The sequence below is a fragment of the Bufo bufo genome, chromosome 9 (genome assembly GCF_905171765.1).
Source record: "Bufo bufo chromosome 9, aBufBuf1.1, whole genome shotgun sequence".
Lineage (NCBI taxonomy): Eukaryota > Metazoa > Chordata > Amphibia > Anura > Bufonidae > Bufo > Bufo bufo.
In genome coordinates this window covers 62986324-63005983 of record NC_053397.1, presented here as the reverse complement: position 1 = coordinate 63005983, position 19660 = coordinate 62986324, and the positions used below count along the sequence as shown (strand labels likewise).

General features: G+C 40.1%; 1 protein-coding gene across 1 annotated transcript in view; it reads left to right on the top strand.

Annotated features, from left to right (window-relative positions):
- Positions 1–19660, top strand: part of LOC120978929 (calcium-activated chloride channel regulator 1-like) — a 75738-nt gene that overhangs the window by 31314 nt on the left and 24764 nt on the right. The window contains exons 8-11 of the mRNA XM_040407377.1: positions 4878–5061; positions 13525–13631; positions 14388–14609; positions 15392–15662. Of these exons, the coding sequence (XP_040263311.1) occupies positions 4878–5061; positions 13525–13631; positions 14388–14609; positions 15392–15662 (784 nt within the window). The remainder of the gene's footprint in view (positions 1–4877; positions 5062–13524; positions 13632–14387; positions 14610–15391; positions 15663–19660) is intronic.

The window sequence follows — 19660 nt, the reverse complement described above, 5'->3', positions numbered from 1 at the left end:
GCTCCGTGGCCTCTTCAAATAGCTGATTGGCAGGGTTACAGATCAGTAACATGGAGGCAATACAGATGACATGCAGGTGCAGCATGATTCTTAACCCCTTTGGGGGCAATTTTTATTATTACATTGTACTAATTTTGAGCTAAATATAATTTTTTCAATTGGTCTTTATAAAAAAATTAAAAAATTGGAGCCCTTTTCTCTGTGGAGCCTTGAGATTCTTTAGTAGCATGCTGTCTGTTTTTGCAGTTTATTTTGTCAGGCAGCTCAGCTGAAGGCTCCTTATCTCTGCTCTCTGACCTCCTAAACATTTATCATAGCTCAGTTCTTACTGATAAGAACGTGACTTAAATAAGTGTTTAGGACCTTTTAGAAATTTAGAGATATGGGTTATGAGATCATCAGCACAAAGTACAATTCACACAGCTAGACAGTTAACCCTGTGACAGAACAGCTGAATACCTGTATTTTTTTTTTTAAAACAATTGATAAAATGATTTTTAGCCTGAAATGAGTAAAATGCAGTCATAAAAAATACCCTGAAGGTGTACATAGCCTTTAAGGAGTCTGTTTAGGCCTTAAAGAGGACCTTTCACCTGTATAAACTATGTTAACTGAGTATACTGCCATATAGAGCGGCGCCCGGGGATCTCACTGCACTTACTATTATCCCCGGGCGCCGCTCTGTTCTCCCGTTATAGGCTCCGGTACCTTTGCTTTTTAAGTTATAGTAGGCGGGTCTTCCCTTGTTCTGTGGGCGTCTCCTTCTCCTAGGCTGCAGCGCTGGCCAATCGCAGTGCACATCTCACAGCCTGGGAGTTTTTTTTCTCCCAGTCTGTGAGCTGTGCGCTGCGATTGGCCAGCGCTGCAGCCTAGGAGAAGGAGACGCCCACAGGACAAGGGAAGACCAGCCTACTATAACTTAAAAAGCAAAGGTACCGGAGCCTATAACGGGAGAACGGAGCGGCGCCCGGGGATAATAGTAAGTGCAGTGAGATCCCCGGGCGCCACTCTATATGGCAGCATACTCAGTTAACATAGTTTATACAGGTGAAAGGTCCTCTTTAAGGACCAAGTTTTTATTTATTTTTTTAATTTTGTAGATTGCCATGTTCCAAGACATATAACTAACTCTTTAAAAAAAGAAAAAATTGTCAGGATGAGTTGTATTTTTCAATGGCTCCATTTTGCGATAAATATAACTTATTAAGGTTTTAACCCTTTCTGAGCAGGAATAAAAAAATTTTAGCAAGTCCACCTTTGGTTTTACAAATTGTACAGGGTTCACTGTGCATCATATATGACATTACTTCTATTCTGCAGGTCAGTACAACATTTAAATAGTTTTTTTTTCTTACGTTTTACTACTTTTGCACAATAAAAATGCTTTTTGTAATAAAATAAATCTTTTGATTTGTGTCACCAAATTCTGAGAAACATAATATTTTTTTACTTTTCCATTTGTGGAGCAGTTGGACTCCTGTGTTATATTTCTTGTTTAAGTGTTTTTTTATTACCTCTTTATATTTTGAAACTATTTTTTACATTTTTCAAATTCCTCATATGATGCTTTACCACTAGGGGGAAATAACTAGTAAAACACACTGCAATTGAAATGTTCTGCAGTGCATTATGCCTGTTAAGAAATACAGACAGGAATCTTATTAGATAAAATGTTGGAAGACTGGCACTCTCAACACATGGAGTCGTAAGGTTTAGTTGCAGATCACAAAATTTATTATAGGTACATAAAAGGTTAAAAAATTAATAAAATGTGCCAATCAATACACTGTTAGTAAATGAACACAGTCTGGTATCAGTGGTAACAAATGAATCAAGGTGAAAAGTTCATTTTATCAATGTTGCAAGTCCTTGAGAAAATAGCAACAAGAAAGGAACCTCCTTTTTGTTCGTGGTAAAAAAGATCCGATATTTAAATACTTCAGTTATATTAAGCTTTAAGTATGATGTTCCTTTTTATATCTCGAACAGGCTGTATAGTTTGGCAGTTCAGAATGTATCTGGTAACACCCGCTCTGTAGGTATACTTTGATGATAATCAATCCCTCTGATGTTTCAAGGTATATGTAGTACCAGCCCACTATATGGGCTTGTCTCTATATCGGTCCGACACTCTGAGACAGTGTATTAAATGACAACCCACTATGTGGGCTTACCTTCTCCTTTGTGTCGGACGGTCACCCAAGTGTTTTGGGAGCTGCTGGAAGCCGGCGTCCCGGTTGTTCCTTAGTCAGCGTTCCACGTGGAGTCGGAGACAGAATCGTCGCTCCGGAAGTGACGTAGCGGCACTCGGGATTTTGTTCTTTGGTGTTTTCTTCTGCCAATTATTTGAGGCACAAGCTTCGTTACGTCCGATCAGGGATACAGTGCACTGTTGTCCCGCAGAATGTTAGGAATATCTTCTTATAGCTGGGTCATGTATAGATCTTTGTTTAGATCACTGGAAACCAAACGCGTTTCGAGGACACCTCTCCTCTTCTTCAGTGGTAATGACCCTACTCCATATTTGGTTGGTTTTTATACTCCAAATATGGAGTAGGGTTATTACCACTGAAGAAGAGGAGAGGTGTCCTCGAAACGCGTTTGGTTTCCAGTGATCTAAACAAAGATCTATACATGACAGTGTATTGATTGGCACATTTTATTAATTTTTTAACCTTTTATGTACCTATAATAAATTTTGTGATCTGCAACTAAACCTTACGACTCCATGTGTTGAGAGTGCCAGTCTTCCAACATTTTATATATTTTTCAGCCGTGAAGGGTGGTTCACATATAGACTAGAGCACCTCATAGTGGATGCGAGTGGGTGAGCTATTTCCTATATCTCTTCTATTTAGGAATCTTATTAGGGCTTTCCTTTGGCCTCATAGGAATACTAAGATAGTAGTCATAGAGTGGCATTTTTAGGCCCCACCTCCAGCTGCCATAGCAATTATCAGCACCCCATGACAGCAACATTAGAAGTTAATTGGGTGGTAAGTTAAACCTGTCAAATGCTTTCGATGCTACAGTCACTAGCAAAGGGGCATCTAGGGGGTTAAATGGCTGGGATTAGCATTAACTCTGATCGCGGCCATTATATCGGGAACACAGCTGTGTATTCCAGCTTGCTACTGCTGCAGATGGTGCAGAAACAGATGCTGTGCCAGTGCAACCCCATGGACGTAATTTTATGTCCATTTCCAGGAACGCAACAAAAAAGTTGACATACATGGACACATCGATATGTCCATTTGTGGCAAGGAGTTTATATATATATATATATATATATATATATATGTATTGAGGCTCTGTATTATACATGTTCACTAAAACATTTTAGGCTTATGCAGAGGCAGGTGCACAGAGGTAGTATAGCTCCCTAATAAGGACCCTTATGATTATGTACCTGTCAGAGCCAGGAGCCCAGAGGTATTATGGCTCCTTACTATGCAGTTGCACAGCCTCCATGTGCTCCCATAAAGGCTACATATGATCATAGCAATGTTTTTAGGGGCGATAACCTCCAGAAAGATAGTATCTAATGTAAGTGCTACAATTTTCTTTCTGTCATACATGTATGTAACCCAACAGAAAAAATCCACCATATGCCACTGAGTTAATTTGTAAAAGCCAGTAGAGGAATCATACACCACTGCATCTGTTGGCATGGGCCCTGATCTAGCTTGTTTATTACTCTACACACTGCATCCAGGCAGCTTACTCAGTAATCATAATTAGAGATGAGCGAATTTATGAAAAGTTCGATTCGGTCTATTCGCCGAATTATACAAAAAAATTTGCTTCGTGATGAATAACTTTGATAGCGCCGCCCCCCGTCATTGTACCCCTCAGATGCCGTGTTCATACATGATCGCAGCATCTGAGTGTAAAATCAGTGTGAAATTAACATAAAAAATTTACCTCCTCCATTTGCTTTGAACGGGCCGGCTGCCGCCATCTTGCTTGAAGATCTGGAGCGAAATCTCGCGCGGTTCGAGATTACATTATCACACCAGCTGGCGTGGTGACGTCATACGTTACCACACACAGGATTTCGGCCGAGATCTTCAATTAAGATAGAGGCTGGCGGCAGGCCTTGTTTTTTACACTATTTCAGGATAAATCGATTCGCTGACACGAAGCACAAGGAAATTCAGCTTCGAGGCTAATTGAATTTATCCTGAAATTCGGATCGAATTCCACTTTGTGGGATTAAATTAGCTCATCTTTAATGATAATCTTGAATCCAGCTTGTTAGTACTGTGCGCATTCTTGAGTGCAGGTCTATAGTCTAGCTTGGTAAAGCTACAGTACCTCTGCAGTGACCCAGTGGTTGACTGCTAAAGGTTTAATGTAATGATCACTGCTTACAGGTAAATACCAAGTTAATTACTAAAGTGGTTAAAGTATTCACTGTGATACTGAATATGATCTATGCATTTTGTAAGCCAAAAAGGCTATGTGTAGGTAGGAAATAGTTAAACTGGCAACCCCATTTTACCCTGGCTAGAGTAGTAGCGAGTTCCTAGTAAGTGAATTTAGAGTAAAGACCGGTTTGGTTTGTGTTCCTGCCAGTCAGGCCTAAATAGATCCTGCTCAAAGAAAACTCTATTCCTGTGAGTGGAAGCTGCCAGAAAAAGCAACTTTGCTAAGGATTAACCTCTGAGATAAGAAGCATTGGGTTTTGCAGATGTTTGAAGGGGTGAACTGGAGAGGAATTATCCACTGTGAAGACCACTACCCCCTCATTGACACCACAGCCGCCCTAATCCTCTTGAACCAATGGAGCTAAGAAGGGACTGCATACAGAGTCAATGTTGAAAGGTTGGAAATTATCATGTGAGTTTTTAATTTTATTAAATGTTATGTTCCAGGTAAATAAAGGGACCAAAGATAGATCCACGTATGGTACTGAAATAGTATTACTATCAGATGGAGAAGATGGAAGTTTTCCAAGAGCTTGCTATGATGAGATAATAAACAGCGGAGCAATCATTCATGTGATCGCTCTTGGAGCTAGTGCAGCATCAGGCCTTGAAAACATTTCATCAGAAACAGGTAGGTTTCATTTTTAGGTCCAAATTCTGCACTGATTACTTTTTGGGACATGGAATGATAATTGCTTTGTGAATTTGGGCTTTAAATAGTGTTAAGCGAGCATGCTCGGCCGAATACCAGTTTGGCTCGAGCATCGCTATGCTCGGCACATGGAGGTACTCGGCCGAGTACCGCATGTGCTCGAGCAGCCAATAAACTAATGCTAAGCAGCCAATAAACTTGCAGGTAAGTACTGCTCTCACTGTAATGCCAGTACTGGCATTACAGTGATTGGCTGGCCGGAACGCGTCATCGGGTGCTATATAGCACCCGATGACGCATGTTCGGCTTATTCGAAGTCAGGGATAGCTGAGCATAGGAAGGGACAGAGAGTGTAGGGAGTGTAATTGAATTTTATTTTTTGTACAAAAACGTTTCAGAAACCCAAAAGTCCTTGTAAGGACTATTTTGTGTGACAGCAGCAATGTATGTTTGTAGAGCAACCTGTGCTAAATTGCTCAGTGTTAGGGAGAGCTGTGCATAGGAAGGGACAGGCAGTGTAGGGAGTGTAGGAAGATTTTTATACAAAACATTTCAGAGACTCAAAAGTCCTTTTAAGGACTATTGTGTGTGACAGCAGCAATATATATTTTTAGCACATTCTGTGCTAAATACCGTGTAATAGGCCGCTGCGGACAATTAAATTATTTGCGCCACATCTCCTGTTTAAAGTGTGCACATCCCTAAAATATCAGTGACATCCAGTGCACTTTTTCCGTAGACAGTGTCCGCTGCGGACAGTTAAATTATCCGCGCCACATCTCCTGTGTAACGTGTGCGCTTATAAAAAATTTCTGTGACATACAATTTAATTTTTCAATAGACGGTGTCCTCTTCTGACAGTGACCTTACCAGGGCCACATCTGCTGTGTAACGTGTGCGCTTCTAAAATTTATCTGTGACATAAAGTTTTATTTTTCGATAGACGGTGTCCGCTTCTGACAGTGACCTTACCAGGGCCACATCTGCTGTGTAACGTGTGCGCTTCTAAAAATTTTCTGTGACATACAATTTTATTTTTCAATAGACGACGTCCTCTTCTGACAGTGACCTTACCAGGGCCACATCTGCTGTGTAATGTGTGCACTTCCAAAAAACTTCTGTGACATACACTGTACAGCTTTGCAACCATACTCCCATCGGAACCCAAAGACTTTGGTTTCCTGGAAGCAGTTCGGCGGGTCATAGGAATAACGCTGCCGGATCACCGGTTGTCATCGTTTATGGTCAGAACTACGATGGTATCTGATCGTCCTCGAACCTCTGACTTTGGTTTTTGATTAATGAAAATATTCTTGGCAAATGCTTTTGCTTTGGTTCGTCTTGCACCGGTCCAAGAATTTCACCTCTAGCGGCGCAATAGGGATGCCCCCGGCCGTCCCTCTTAATCATGGCCCTAATTCCGAAAACCAACTAAATAGAACCGGTGTCCTATTCTATTATTCCTAGCTGAAGTGTTCAGGCGACCCGGCCTGCTTTTAACACTGTAAATTATTTTTAATGGTCAGCTAAGCAGCAGGCACTCTCCCATAATTTTTTAAATGGTCAGCTCAGCAGCAGGCCCTCAACCATAATGTTTTAGAGGGTCAGTTCAGCAGCAGGCCCTCGCATATAATTTTTTAGAGAGTCAGATCACCTGCAGGCCCTCGCATATAATTTTTTAGAGGGCCAGCTCACCAGCAGACCCACACCTAAAATCTTTTACAGAGTCAGTTCACCTGCAGGCCTGCACCTAAAATCTTTTACAGTGTCAGCTCACCTGCAGGCCTGCACCTAAAATCTTTTACAGAGTCAGCTCACCTGCAGGCCCTCATCTAATTATACCTAATAGGTAATTTGCGTGCATGATGCCTTGCTTGGATGTGGTAGCCGTAGACGTTTCTCAGGCTCCCTCTCCGGAATCAAACACTGATTCCCCGTTACTCGTAGTCACAATGGTTTGCGCTGACAATAACATCGAACGTTGATAGGCCAGACAACCGAACGGATCGTCGCTGTCACGGGGACGTGCGATCGGCCCCAAGTTAACTAGAGTCATCAAAGCGGCAGCAGGCCCTTACCCATAATGTTTTAGATGGTCAGATCAGCAGGCCCTTGCTCCAAATGTTTTTGAGGATCACCAGCAGGCCATCAATCATAATTTTTCAAGGTTGCCTATGATGCCCTCCTTTATGTGTAACAAAGTGTGTATTGGAGTGCCGGTTCCTTGTAATTTTTGGAAGCCCGTTCACTTAGTGCATAGACTTTATGAGTGTAGGAGTCCCACTACCTGAACAATTGCACCACAATGTGAATGAGGCCCTCCTCTATGTGATATACAGGTTGTATCTGAGTGCCTCTTGCTTGTAATTTTTGGCAGCACTTGCACAGTGTGCTGTCCGCAAAATAGTAAAGGTAAATAATTATCAATCACATGACCTGCAATACAATGGGGGGGGGGGGGGGGGGTATTCCTGTCACCATGTCATAGCACATGGCTAACACCCCATGATGATACAAGACACAGGGAGTGACCTTACAACATCCTACCTAGATAATGTTCTCGCCGGAGCTTCAGTTATCTGTCTGTGTGCAAAAAGGTTTATAACTCTCAGCCCCTCCTCTTAATCCCTTAGTGGCCATCCATACGTGTTTTTGTGGCCGCCTTTTTACGGCGACACTTCACCTCAAGTTAGCGCTAAATTCATGTGCTATAGCTCCGTGGTAGTGATCAGAGACTGTGACAAGCGGTCTCTGATCACGTGAACGCCGTGATACAGTGTATCACTGAAAATGCCGGTTACTGTGCTGAAAATCTGCCTTCAGCACAGTAACCATCAGGGACCAATAATAATTGTCCCTGATCATGTGGTCTCCATGATAAACCTATCATGGAGATCACATCCATTATATTTACTAACACAGCCAGGACATGGGCTGTGCTTCTCTCTCCCCTCAGTGCAGTTGTTCTGTGAGAAGAGATCAGACTTCTGTCCTGGCTGTGCAATTTGTGCGATTTAGGCTACATGCACACGAACGTTGTTTGTTCCTGTGTCCGTTCCGTTTTTTTTTTGCGGATAGGATGCATACCCATTCATTTCAATGGGTCCGCAAAAAATGCGGACAGCACACCGTGCTCAATTATTTTCATTGGGGACCCTGAGTCCGTCTGTTACTGGCGTTCAGTGGGTGTCCGTCACTAGTCTATTAGGGACGGTCAGTTATTTTTATTTCTTTCTGAGCTTTTTATAAAAAAAATAAATGGCTCAGATATTTTTCAGTGCAGAGCTGGCATATGAATTTCTCTGCTCTGACCACTCTGAATCTGACACTGCTTCAGAGGCGGAAATATCTTCGGATAGCGGGGACTCTAGTTCCGCTTCCATCCCCAGACCCTATATCCCTATGGTAGTTGAAGTCGCAACCTCATCTCATTCTCCACCCAGCGGTATATTCCCTTCTACTACGTTGGTTCCTGCCACTTCATTTTCTCCTCAAGTACCCCAATTTTTATCCACTCCCCAAATGTATGTGGATGTAACCAGCTTTACCCCTTATGATTTTTTTAATTTATTTGTGGACGATAAAGTCCCGGAGTTAATTGTGCAGCAAACTAATCTATACGCCACATAATTTGCTGTACAAAAGCCCACGTCTATATAAGACGGTGGACCCCAACAAGTGCCCCTGAAATAAATAAAAATTCGGGGCTTACCCTGGACATGGGCATTGTAAAAAAGCCATCTGTCCGATCCTATTGGGCTGCGAGTACTGTCCACTCAGCCCCTGTGTTTGCAGCAGTTAAGTCCCGAAACCTCTATGAAGCCCTAATGCGGTTTATGCATTTTTCAGACAATTCCCAAGTCCCCCCCAGAACTGTCCCAGCCTACGACTGCCTAAATAAATTGAGACCCCTTATTTCCCTCCTTACAGATTTATTCTTAAAATTATATACCCTTGAAAAAAAATCTATCCGTCGATGAATCCCTTTTTAGTTTTAAAGGCTGCCTTTCCTTCCGTTAGTTTATTCCCTCCAAGTGTGCCAGATATGGGGTAAAATGATATATGGTGTGCGAGAGCACAACCGGCTACACCTGTGGTCTATCTGTATATGAGGGCAGAGACTCCCAACTTAACCCCCCAGGCTGCCCCAAAAATATCCGGACATCGGGAAAATTGTGTGGGATCTATTGGCGCCATTCCTGCACAAAGGGTACCATGTGTACACTGATAATTTTTACACTAGTATACCCCTCTATAAATCCCTCCATTCTGCAAACACAGGGCCTTGTGGGACAGTGTGCAAAAATAGAGTGGGATACCCACAACCGCTGGTGTCCAAGAGTTTGGAGAAAGGAGCATCAATGCGCCATTGCAAGTGAACAGCTGCTTGCAGTGAAGTGGAAGGATAGGAAGGATGTCTACATGCTGACCACCGTGCATGCAGACACCACTGTAGCAGTTAGGGAGAGGGGGGCTACTGCTGACAAACACAAACCGGTCTGTGTGACAGACTACAATAGATTTATGGGAGGTGTAGACCTCTCAGACCAGGCGCTTCAACCCTACCTGGTGAAGCGAAAAAAACAGGGCCTGGTATAAAAAGGTTAACCTCATTCAGATTGCTTCCTATAATAGTTTTGTTTTATTTAAAAAAGCCCAAAGAAACCCTCAACTTCCTTGAGTTCCAGGAGAAGGTGGTTGAGAGTCTCCTGTTTGAGTCCCCCATACCTGGGCAAGCCTTTTAATCTGAGGATATTTGAAGGCTTTCAGAACGCCACTTCCCTCACCCCGTCCCTGCCCCTACCAGCAAGACATATCCTCAGAAACGATGCCGAGTGTGTAGCAAACATGGAAGGAGGAGGGACACCCGAATTTACTGCCCCATTTGCCCTTCACAACCAGGCCTCTGTAATTACCCCTGTTTTGAGACGTACCATATGGTTGCTAATTATTCATTTTATTTAATACCAAAATGGGTGGGCGGGGGGTCTTTTCAGGAAGTCACCATAGTCTAATTTTCTGTTTAGTTTGTGGGCTTTCCAGGGAGGGAGGGATCCTTTTGAGATGGGTTGTGAAGCTAATTAGTTTTTTCAGACATTGGAACAAATTTGACCTTTTCTGATTTGTTTTCTTAATTTTCCTAATTTCATTTTTTATGTCCTGCCGCACAAAGCTGTTAATTCCATTCACATTACTGTATCATTATTTTGGCATAATATTTTTTTATTTGGAGGATCTCTAATGATTGAGTTGTTCCTCCCCAGTACGCTAAGGGCTTGTACATAGAAACATAGAATGTTTCGGCAGATAAGAACCATTTGGCCCATCTGGTCTGCCCAATATATCTGAATCCTATTAATAGTCCCTGGCCCTATCTTATATGAAGGATAGCCTTATGCCTATCCCATGTATGCCTAAACCCCTTCACTGTATTTGCAGCTACCGCTTCTGCAGGAAGGCTATTCCATGCATCCACTACTCTCTCAGTAAAGTAATACTTCCTTATATTACTTTTAAACCTTTGCCCCTCTAATTTAAAACTGTGTCCTCTTGTGGTAGTTTTTCTTCTTTTAAATATGCTCTCCTCCTTTACCGAGTTGATTCCCTTTATGTATTTAAAAGTTTCTATCATATCCCCTCTGTCTCTTCTTTCTTCCAAGCTATACATATTAAGGTCCTTTAACCTTTCCTGGTACACTAAAGGATGTCTAGAAATCCTGACATCATTTTGGGAATTAGTGATCTATTACTGTTCCTGCAGACGTTTCTGGACACTGTCCTTTTATATATTCTGTAGGTGACTGGTTGATTGTGTGCATAGCGGTTTCTACCTTGCCGGGCAGGAGCCTGTTATGGTGCACTGCGTCACTTAGCACGTTCGTCTCTCATATAGGGATTGATGGGGCTAAAGAGACGTTATACGACCAGTCACTGTCCTTGAGTGCCAGCTTGTCATTATAGCCCTATCGGTGTTCTTGTATCTTGTGAACAAACTGGAATTTGCAACATAGTTGGAGACATGTTGCTCTGTTTTCTTGGACTTGTTGCCTTTCACTGCAGTTCAGTTTTTTTTCCTTTTTTTCAGTTTGGCAAGACATAGTCATATGTACAGGCAAATGCCTTTTTAGAAATCTACCTCTATTATAAGTGCACAGCTTCACTTCTCATCTGTACGTGCCACAAAGATAAGAATGTGGCGGATTTCTAAGATAGTAACAGGGTTACCCATCTAAAAATATTTTTACTCCAATATCCTGTGAAAATGTTATTAACAATTTGAATTCAACCATATATACTCATTATTTCATCCTATAATAATTTTGCACTCAGCATGCTTACTACACCACTAGATGCATGCTTTAAGGGATCTAGTTTTTAAAATGGGGTCATTTATAATGGTTTTCCATCATTTTGCAGCTCAACGCCATTACATGTGTGCAATGGGACCTGAACCATTTTCAGTTTATTATCCGAAAGGCCCCAGGTGCTCCTTTATGTTTGGGCCCTGTCATGTGTCAAGACATAAGATTAGGGCCACAATCACATTTCTGAAGACAGGAGAAATGGGGTGATACATTTTGTGGTGTACTTCTTTATTTTCATGTGCTCTGTAAAAAATCTGTCTTTAAATTTACACTTTTGTGTAAAAAAATCAAAAACAAAATTTGTCTGCTTAGCATTCATTTCTAAAAAAATACTAGGGGGTCTAATAGATCACTAAACCCCTAGGTGAATACCTTTTAGGGGGTCTAGTTTTCAAAATGGGGTCATTTATGGGGGTTTCTATAATTTCATTTATAATGGTTTTCTATCATTTTGGCAGCTCAACGCCATTACATGTGTGCAATGGGGACTAAACCATTTTCAATTTATTATCTAAGAGCCACTGGGTGTTCCTTTATGTTTGGGCCCTGCCGTTTGTCAAGACATAAGATTAGGGCCACAATGGGGGTATTTCTGAAGACAGGAAAAATTAGGTTATACATTTTGGGGTATACTTCTTCATTTTCATGTGCTCTGAAAGACAGAAAAAAATCTGTCTTTGACACTTTTGTATAAAAAAAGCATTTTAATTTTTTTTTGCCTGCTTTGCATTAATTTCTACAAACAACTAGGGGGTCTAAAAGCTTACTATACCCCAAGATGACTACCTTAGGGGGTCTAGTTTTCAACATGAGGTCAATTATGGGGGTTTTCTATTGTTTTGGCAGCTCAACGCCATTACAGGTGTGCAATGGGGCCTAAAACATTTTTAAGCAAATTTTGTTTTCTGAAAGCCACTGGGTGCTCCTTTATGTTTGGGCCCTGCCGTGTTTCAAGACATAAGATTAGGGCGACAATAGGTGTATTTCTAAAGACAAGAGAAATGGGGTGATACATTTTGGGGTGTACTTCTTCATTTTCATGTACTTATTAGAAAAAAAAAACTGTCTTTAAATTTACACTTTTGTGTAAAAAGTGAATTTATTTTTTTTCCACCTTCTTAGCATTAATTTCTTTAAAAGACTAGGGGGTCAAAAAACATTATTACACCCATAGATGAATACATTAAGGGGTCTAGTTTTCAAAATGGAGTCACTTTTGAGGGGGTTCTATTATTCTGACACTTATAAGCCTGTGCAAACTTGGCTTGTTACAGGAAAAAATATGTACTTCAAAAAATTTTACATTTATGTTAAAATAGTAAGTCTCCTAAATAAAAAAAAAGTAAAAGTTTTTTGTAAGTGCAGCCAAAATAAAGTAAAGAAATATATTTCTGATAAAAATATTGAATAGTATTTATGTATGTGAAATATTGCAGTTGAAAAAAGGAAAATAAGCCAATTTTTACAAATGTTTATACTGTAGATTTAATTTTTTTAAAATAAAGATACGCATATTTTATCGGTAAAATTTTACCACCTAAGTTATTCTCTGCTAAAGTGACACATGTTTTTCCTAAATCTGTCTGGGTCATTAAGGGATTAAGGATGTCCAGTATTTAGCATGCAGGTATCTGGAGATAATCACTCAGGAATGTGGCCTTCTCAGCCCAATGGGGGTTTGTATATGTCTAAGTATCACTAACTCACTACATTACAAAGAATATAGAAGGTGATACCATAATTAAAGGGGACGGAACGAATTGGTACCTAAAATACCCTTACAACACATTCCACCCCTGGTTCTTCCACTTTACTAAATTTTGATATAGGTAGACATTAATAAAAGGACACCTTAGTTTTAGTAACATCTTAGTTAGACATATACAAACCCCCCCCATGTCTATCACTAACTCGCTACATTACAAAGACTATAGATATCATAATTAAAGGGGACAGAACCAATCGGTACTTAAAATACCCTTAACACAATTGCAAACCAGCAATCAGTACTGAAAACATCAGTGTAATCATTTAACAGGTCATTTTCTCTTTATTAAATTCAACCTATATTTTCCAGGTGGTGCAAAGTTTTTTGCTACAGACAACATTAGTGCTACTGGCCTGATTGATGCATTTGCTTCAATTCCATCTAGAACTGGAGACATCAGTCAACAGACAATTCAGGTATTGTATTCTTTCTTTGATGTTCTATGCAGTGTGTGTTTTTTGCGAATAAGATTTTACTATTTGCTAATTATGTATTAGTCATATATTGCCTTCAGTGATGCTTTGTGCAATCCATCTTTGTTAGAAAGGGTGACAATGAGCTGGTCAAAGGATGTTGAACCTCCAGCAACCAACTGTAATCTGTAGGAAAACCTAATCGCAAGTTTCAATTACCTCAGCATCACTGCAGGAGAAATGAAGCATTGCATGGCACCCAGTGAAATCCATGGGCTGTTCATTTACTGTTAATGTTGAGTCTTCCAGTGCAAGTAGACTCTGATTTTTTGAATACAAAGATTAAAGGGATTGTATAGGATTTAAGTATTGATGACTGGTCGGAGTCCGCCACCCCTGATCAGTTGTTGGAGGGGCTAGGGTAAGCACTACTTCCATTTCCTAACTCTGTGATGTCAGGTCCATTGGCACTTTGCCGCTTAGTTCCATAACCACAAGCACAGCTACTATACAGTTCATGGCTCTGTGCTTGAACAGGCTGCAACACTTGCCTGAATGTTGCAGCCTCTTCAAAGAGTTGACCAAAAGGCATGTCAGACCACCCCAATCTGATAATAATGACCAATCCTGATGACTTATAATTATTTAACTCTGAAAGCCCATGTATTATCTTTTAATATTTGAAAGTATCATGCTGTATTTGGACAATTTAAATCAATGTAATGACTTGCTGAATGACTTGTCTCCATCCATATCCAGCTGGAGAGCACAGCCTCTACACTTACAAGCAGGAATTGTTTAAACGGAACCATTTTCATTGATAAAACCGTGGGGAATAACACGTTCTTCCTGGTCACTTGGCAGTCTGCAGTACCAAACATTAACTTGCAGGATCCTAAAGGAAAGGTGTATACAGCAATACATTTTAAAAATGACAACACAGCCAAATCTTCCAGACTAGAAATTCCAGGAACGGCTGAGGTAAGCCATTTGTGACTGCCACAAAATATAACATACAGTTGGAGCTGAATAGCTAGAAGTTAATTTAGAACAGTGATACTCAAATGTTGGGTCGAGAGCCATATGTGGCTCACAACCCTTGCTTTGTGGTTCACCTTTGGAGCCCTGAGTTATCACTAGATGTTCTGCAAAATTGACATTATTGCAGACAAACAGCCAATATGGTTATATAATGCTAAAGTCAAATTTCCCAATGAAATATGTATCTGCGAATCTTTGATAATTTTTGATTACTCGTTTCTCCATATTTAGTAGGTAGCCTTCATTTTTGAGGTAAATGTGGCTCCCAGCCATCTTTAAAAGTTGATGGTGGCTCATAAAGTTCAAAAGGTTGGAGATCTCTCATTTAAAAGCTATTTTTATAGTCCCAATGAATCTAAAATTAGACTTTATAATTGGTCAACATAAAAAACTTAACGTCATCTCTTTTTATCTGTCAGTTAACTTTAGCAGGTAAATGCGTTGTATTCTTTGGAACAATAAAAAATAAAAAACATGTGGGTGCAAAACGCGAACATAGACTTTCAGACCAAGCTAACCTATTTTTTATGAAATTGTGCTTGCCAATTAAAATTATATTTTTTTTTCCCCATGATCAAAGCATAAAGACATTATTCACCTTCTTGAGAAATTCAGAACTTTGTTACTTTCTATGGGGAGGTCTTATTTTTGTGACATCAACTTTTACTAAACATTTCAAATGAACTTTACAGTCTTGTTAATGTGCCTATTTTTTCTTCCAGACTGGACCCTGGCATTACAGTATCTGTAATGGTCTTTCATCATCTCAAGCAGTAGGAATAATTGTAACCTCCAAGGCTGCAAATAGAAATGTTCCTCCTGTAGTTGTAAACGCCCATATGAATCAAGACACCATTAACTATCCCAATCCCCCAGTAGTCTATGCCTCTGTTAGTCAAGGTTTCCTGGCTGTGATTAATGTAAAAGTTACTGCTATTATTGAAGATGTTAATGGAAAGACAACAACCGAGGAGCTGCAGGACAACGGAGTAGGTAACGATAAAATGAAAAACATATATACAGTTCAGAAGAAATGCAGTCTTGAATGTCAAGGGGAAAGTTGATCCCAACAAAGTAATCTACAGGGTGGGCCATTTATATGGATACACCTTAATAAAATGGGAATGGTTGGTGATATTAACTTCCTGTTTGTGGCACATTAGTATATGTGAGGAGGGAAACTTTTCAAGATGGGTGGTGACCATGGCGGCCATTTTGAAGTTGGCCATTTTGAATCCAACTTTTGTTTTTTCAATAGGAAAAGGGTCATGTGACACATCAAACCTATTGGGAATTTCACAAGAAAAACAATGGTGTGCTTGGTTTTAACGTAACTTTATTCTTTCATGAGTTATTTACAAGTTTCTGACCACTTATAAAATGTGTTCAATGTGCTGCCCATTGTGTTTGATTGTCATTGCAACCCTCTTCTCCCACTCTTCACACACTGATAGCAACACCGCAGGAGAAATGCTAGCACAGGCTTCCAGTATCCGTAGTTTCAGGTGCTGCACATCTCGTATCTTCACAGCATAGACAATTGCCTTCAGATGACCCCAAAGATAAAAGTCTAAGGGGGTCAGATCGGGAGACCTTGGGGGACATTCAACTGGCCCACGACGACCAATCCACTTTCAAGGAAACTGTTCATCTAGGAATGCTCGGACCTGACACCCATAATGTGGTGGTGGGTGCACCATCTTGCTGGAAAAACTCAGGGAACGTGCCAGCTTCAGTGCATAAAGAGGGAAACACATCATCATGTAGCAATTTTGCATATCCAGTGACCCCCTTAGACTTTTATCTTTGGGGTCATCTGAAGGCAATTGTCTATGCTGTGAAGATACGAGATGTGCAGCACCTGAAACTACCAGATACTGGAAGCCTGTGCTAGCATTTCTCCTGCAGTGTTGCTATCAGTGTGTGAAGAGTGGGAGAAGAGGGTTGCATTGACAATCCAACACAATGGGCAGCACATTGAGCACATTTTATAAGTGGTCAGAAACTTGTAAATAACTCATGAAAGAATAAAGTTATGTTAAAACCAAGCACACCATTGTTTTTCTTGTGAAATTCCCAATAAGTTTGATGTGTCACATGACCCTTTTCCTATTGAAAAAACAAAAGTTGGATTCAAAATGGCCGACTTCAAAATGGCCACCATGGTCACCACCCATCTTGAAAAGTTTCCCCCCTCACATATACTAATGTGCCACAAACAGGAAGTTAATATCACCAATAATTCCCATTTTATTAAGGTGTATCCATATAAATGGCCCACCCTGTACATTCATTGCAATTATCTAACACCAAGTTAAGGCTATGTTCACATCTGCAGCGGAGGTGGCTGCAGGAGCCTTTGTCACATATTCCAGAAAAAAAAGGACAAAATACTGAATGTTGGTTTTACTGTTATGTTATATCTTATAGTATTGTCCGGCATTTAAAGAAACCTCTAACCAGAGGGTCAGTTTTCACAAAATATAGATTTTTGTAGCGCTGACTTTAAATGTCTTTTAAAAATCGTGCTAGTGCCTAAAAAAAGGGTTAATGCCATTAAAGGGGTTGTGTAGGATATTCCATCAATATCTGACCAGTGAGGGTCCAGATGGAACTACACAGCTGTGTCCATTGTATAGTGGACAGAGCTAGTTACTGTAGCCCAGCTCCCATTCACTGCAGAACACCTGATCTGTTGGGATGTGGGATGTCAGACCCTCACAGATCAGATATTAAAAACCCATCCTGAACATTGGCCATAAATAGTAAAATCTTGGACAGCTTCTATAAAGTAATACATTATAATATAGAGGGAAGCACTATACAATCCAGCCCCATAGACTCGAATGACACTGATTATTAGACACCAGCTTTTGCCCTTGTAATTAGTATGTGGTGTGAACAAAAGAATGCGATGTCCATCTTTCAATCTGCCACAATCTGCAGGGCCAGTAGGAATCGGAGAACCAAGTGAGGAAGACATACTGCCAAAGGGGATTGTCAGTCCCCCATTTGATCCATTATAAAATGGATCTGGCACAGAATCTGACTACCATGGCTACCACTATTTTGTCCAGCAGAATGGTGGTATGTATCCCATACCAGAAACCCAACGGCCCCATTATAGTCAGTGGACCGTCAAGCACCAGAGATTTTTAGCACATGCTGGATCTAGCAATTCTCTTTTTTGCTTTCTGTACTGAAAAAGAAAAAAATCTAATATTCGCCACCGATGTAAACCTAGGCTAAATGAATTCACTATTCACACCTTCAAGTTGTTTTCAGAATTGCTATTCATTTGTATAAGGGCTCACGCACACGACCGTTGTTGTTTTGTGGTCTGTTTTTCACGGATCCGTTGTTCCGTATCTGTGTCCTCTTCCGTCCCGTTAGTCCACAAAACATATCTGTATGGTTTCCGTATGCGATCCGTTTTTTTGCGGATCGGAAACGGAAACAGTAACTTATTACTCACCAAACACATGAGCAATATGGGCTGGGCATAGAATTTCTACAGTATGGATCCTCAAAATACGGATGAAATACGGATGACATACGGATGTGTTCCGCGTGCGTTCCGTATTTTTTGCGGACTCATTGACTTGAATGGGCCTCGGACCATGATTTGCGGACAATAATAGGACATGCACTACTTTTTTGCGGAACGGAAATGCGGAAACGGTATGCACATGAAGTACCTTCCTTTGTTTTTGTGGACCCATTGAAGTGAATGGTTCCGCATTATCCTCAAAAAAAGCTGAAGGTGACTGCATGTTTTGTGATTGCAATCAACATCATGTTACAGTTCACAGGAATTACAGCTATTGTGTCCACATTAACTCTTTTTTTTGCGTTTTCATTTTTCTTTCCCATCTTCATTGAGCAATAACTTTTTAATTTTTTTATTCACATAGCTGTATGAGAGCTTATATTTTGCGGGACAAGTTGTACTTTCTAATGCCATTTAATGTGGCATACAATGTAGTGGGAAGCGGGAAAACAATTCCAAATCAGGTGGTATTGGAAAACAAACGAAAGTTCCCTTTGCTGCAAAACTGACCTGTGCCCTTCATTATCTGGGTCAGTATGATTACAACGATACTACATATGTATAGTTTTTTATGTCTAAATAGTGTCAAAATAAATGTAAACTTTAAAAAAAAAAAATTCTGACTTCTTTATAATTATATCTACTGAGCTGTGTGGGGGCTCATTTTTTGCAGAACAATCTTTAGTTTTTATTGATACCATTTTGGATTCTGTGACTTTCTGATCACAATTTATTACTTTTTTAGGTAAGAAAGGCAATGTAAAAATGGCAAATTGGGCATTCTGACCCTTTTTTTTTTTCGTTACGCCATTCTCCGTATTGGAAAATATTTCAATATTTTAATAGTACGGGCATTTTCGGACACGGTGATCTTCATGATGTTTTATATTTTTTGTTTTTTATGTATTTATTTTTTTATTCTACGGAAAGGGGGTGATTTAAACATTTATATTTTTTTAAATTTCTTATATATTTGTTTATAGTTTTATTTCTGGCCATTTAAACCCCTTAGATAAAGATCCTCCAATACAGATGTCAACAGAATATATTTTGTTTTCATTTTAAATGTAATAGAGCAAAAAATAAATAAAAAAATTGGCAAAGAGTGAGTATTATAACTAAAGGTGTACAGAAAATACACTGACCAAAAATATAAACTCAACACTTTTGGTCTTGCTCCCATTTTGCATGAGCTGAACTCAGAAAGATCTGAAACATTTTCTACATACACAAAAGACCCATTACTCTCAAATATTGTTCACAAATCTGTCTAAATCTGTGTTAGTGAGCACTTCTCCTTTGCCGAGATGATCCATCCCACCTCACAGGTGTGGCATACCAAGGTGCTGATTAGACAGCATGAATATTGCACAGGTGTGCCTTTAGACTGCCCACAATAAAAGGACACTCTAAAATGGGCACAGTTTTGACTTAGTGGGAA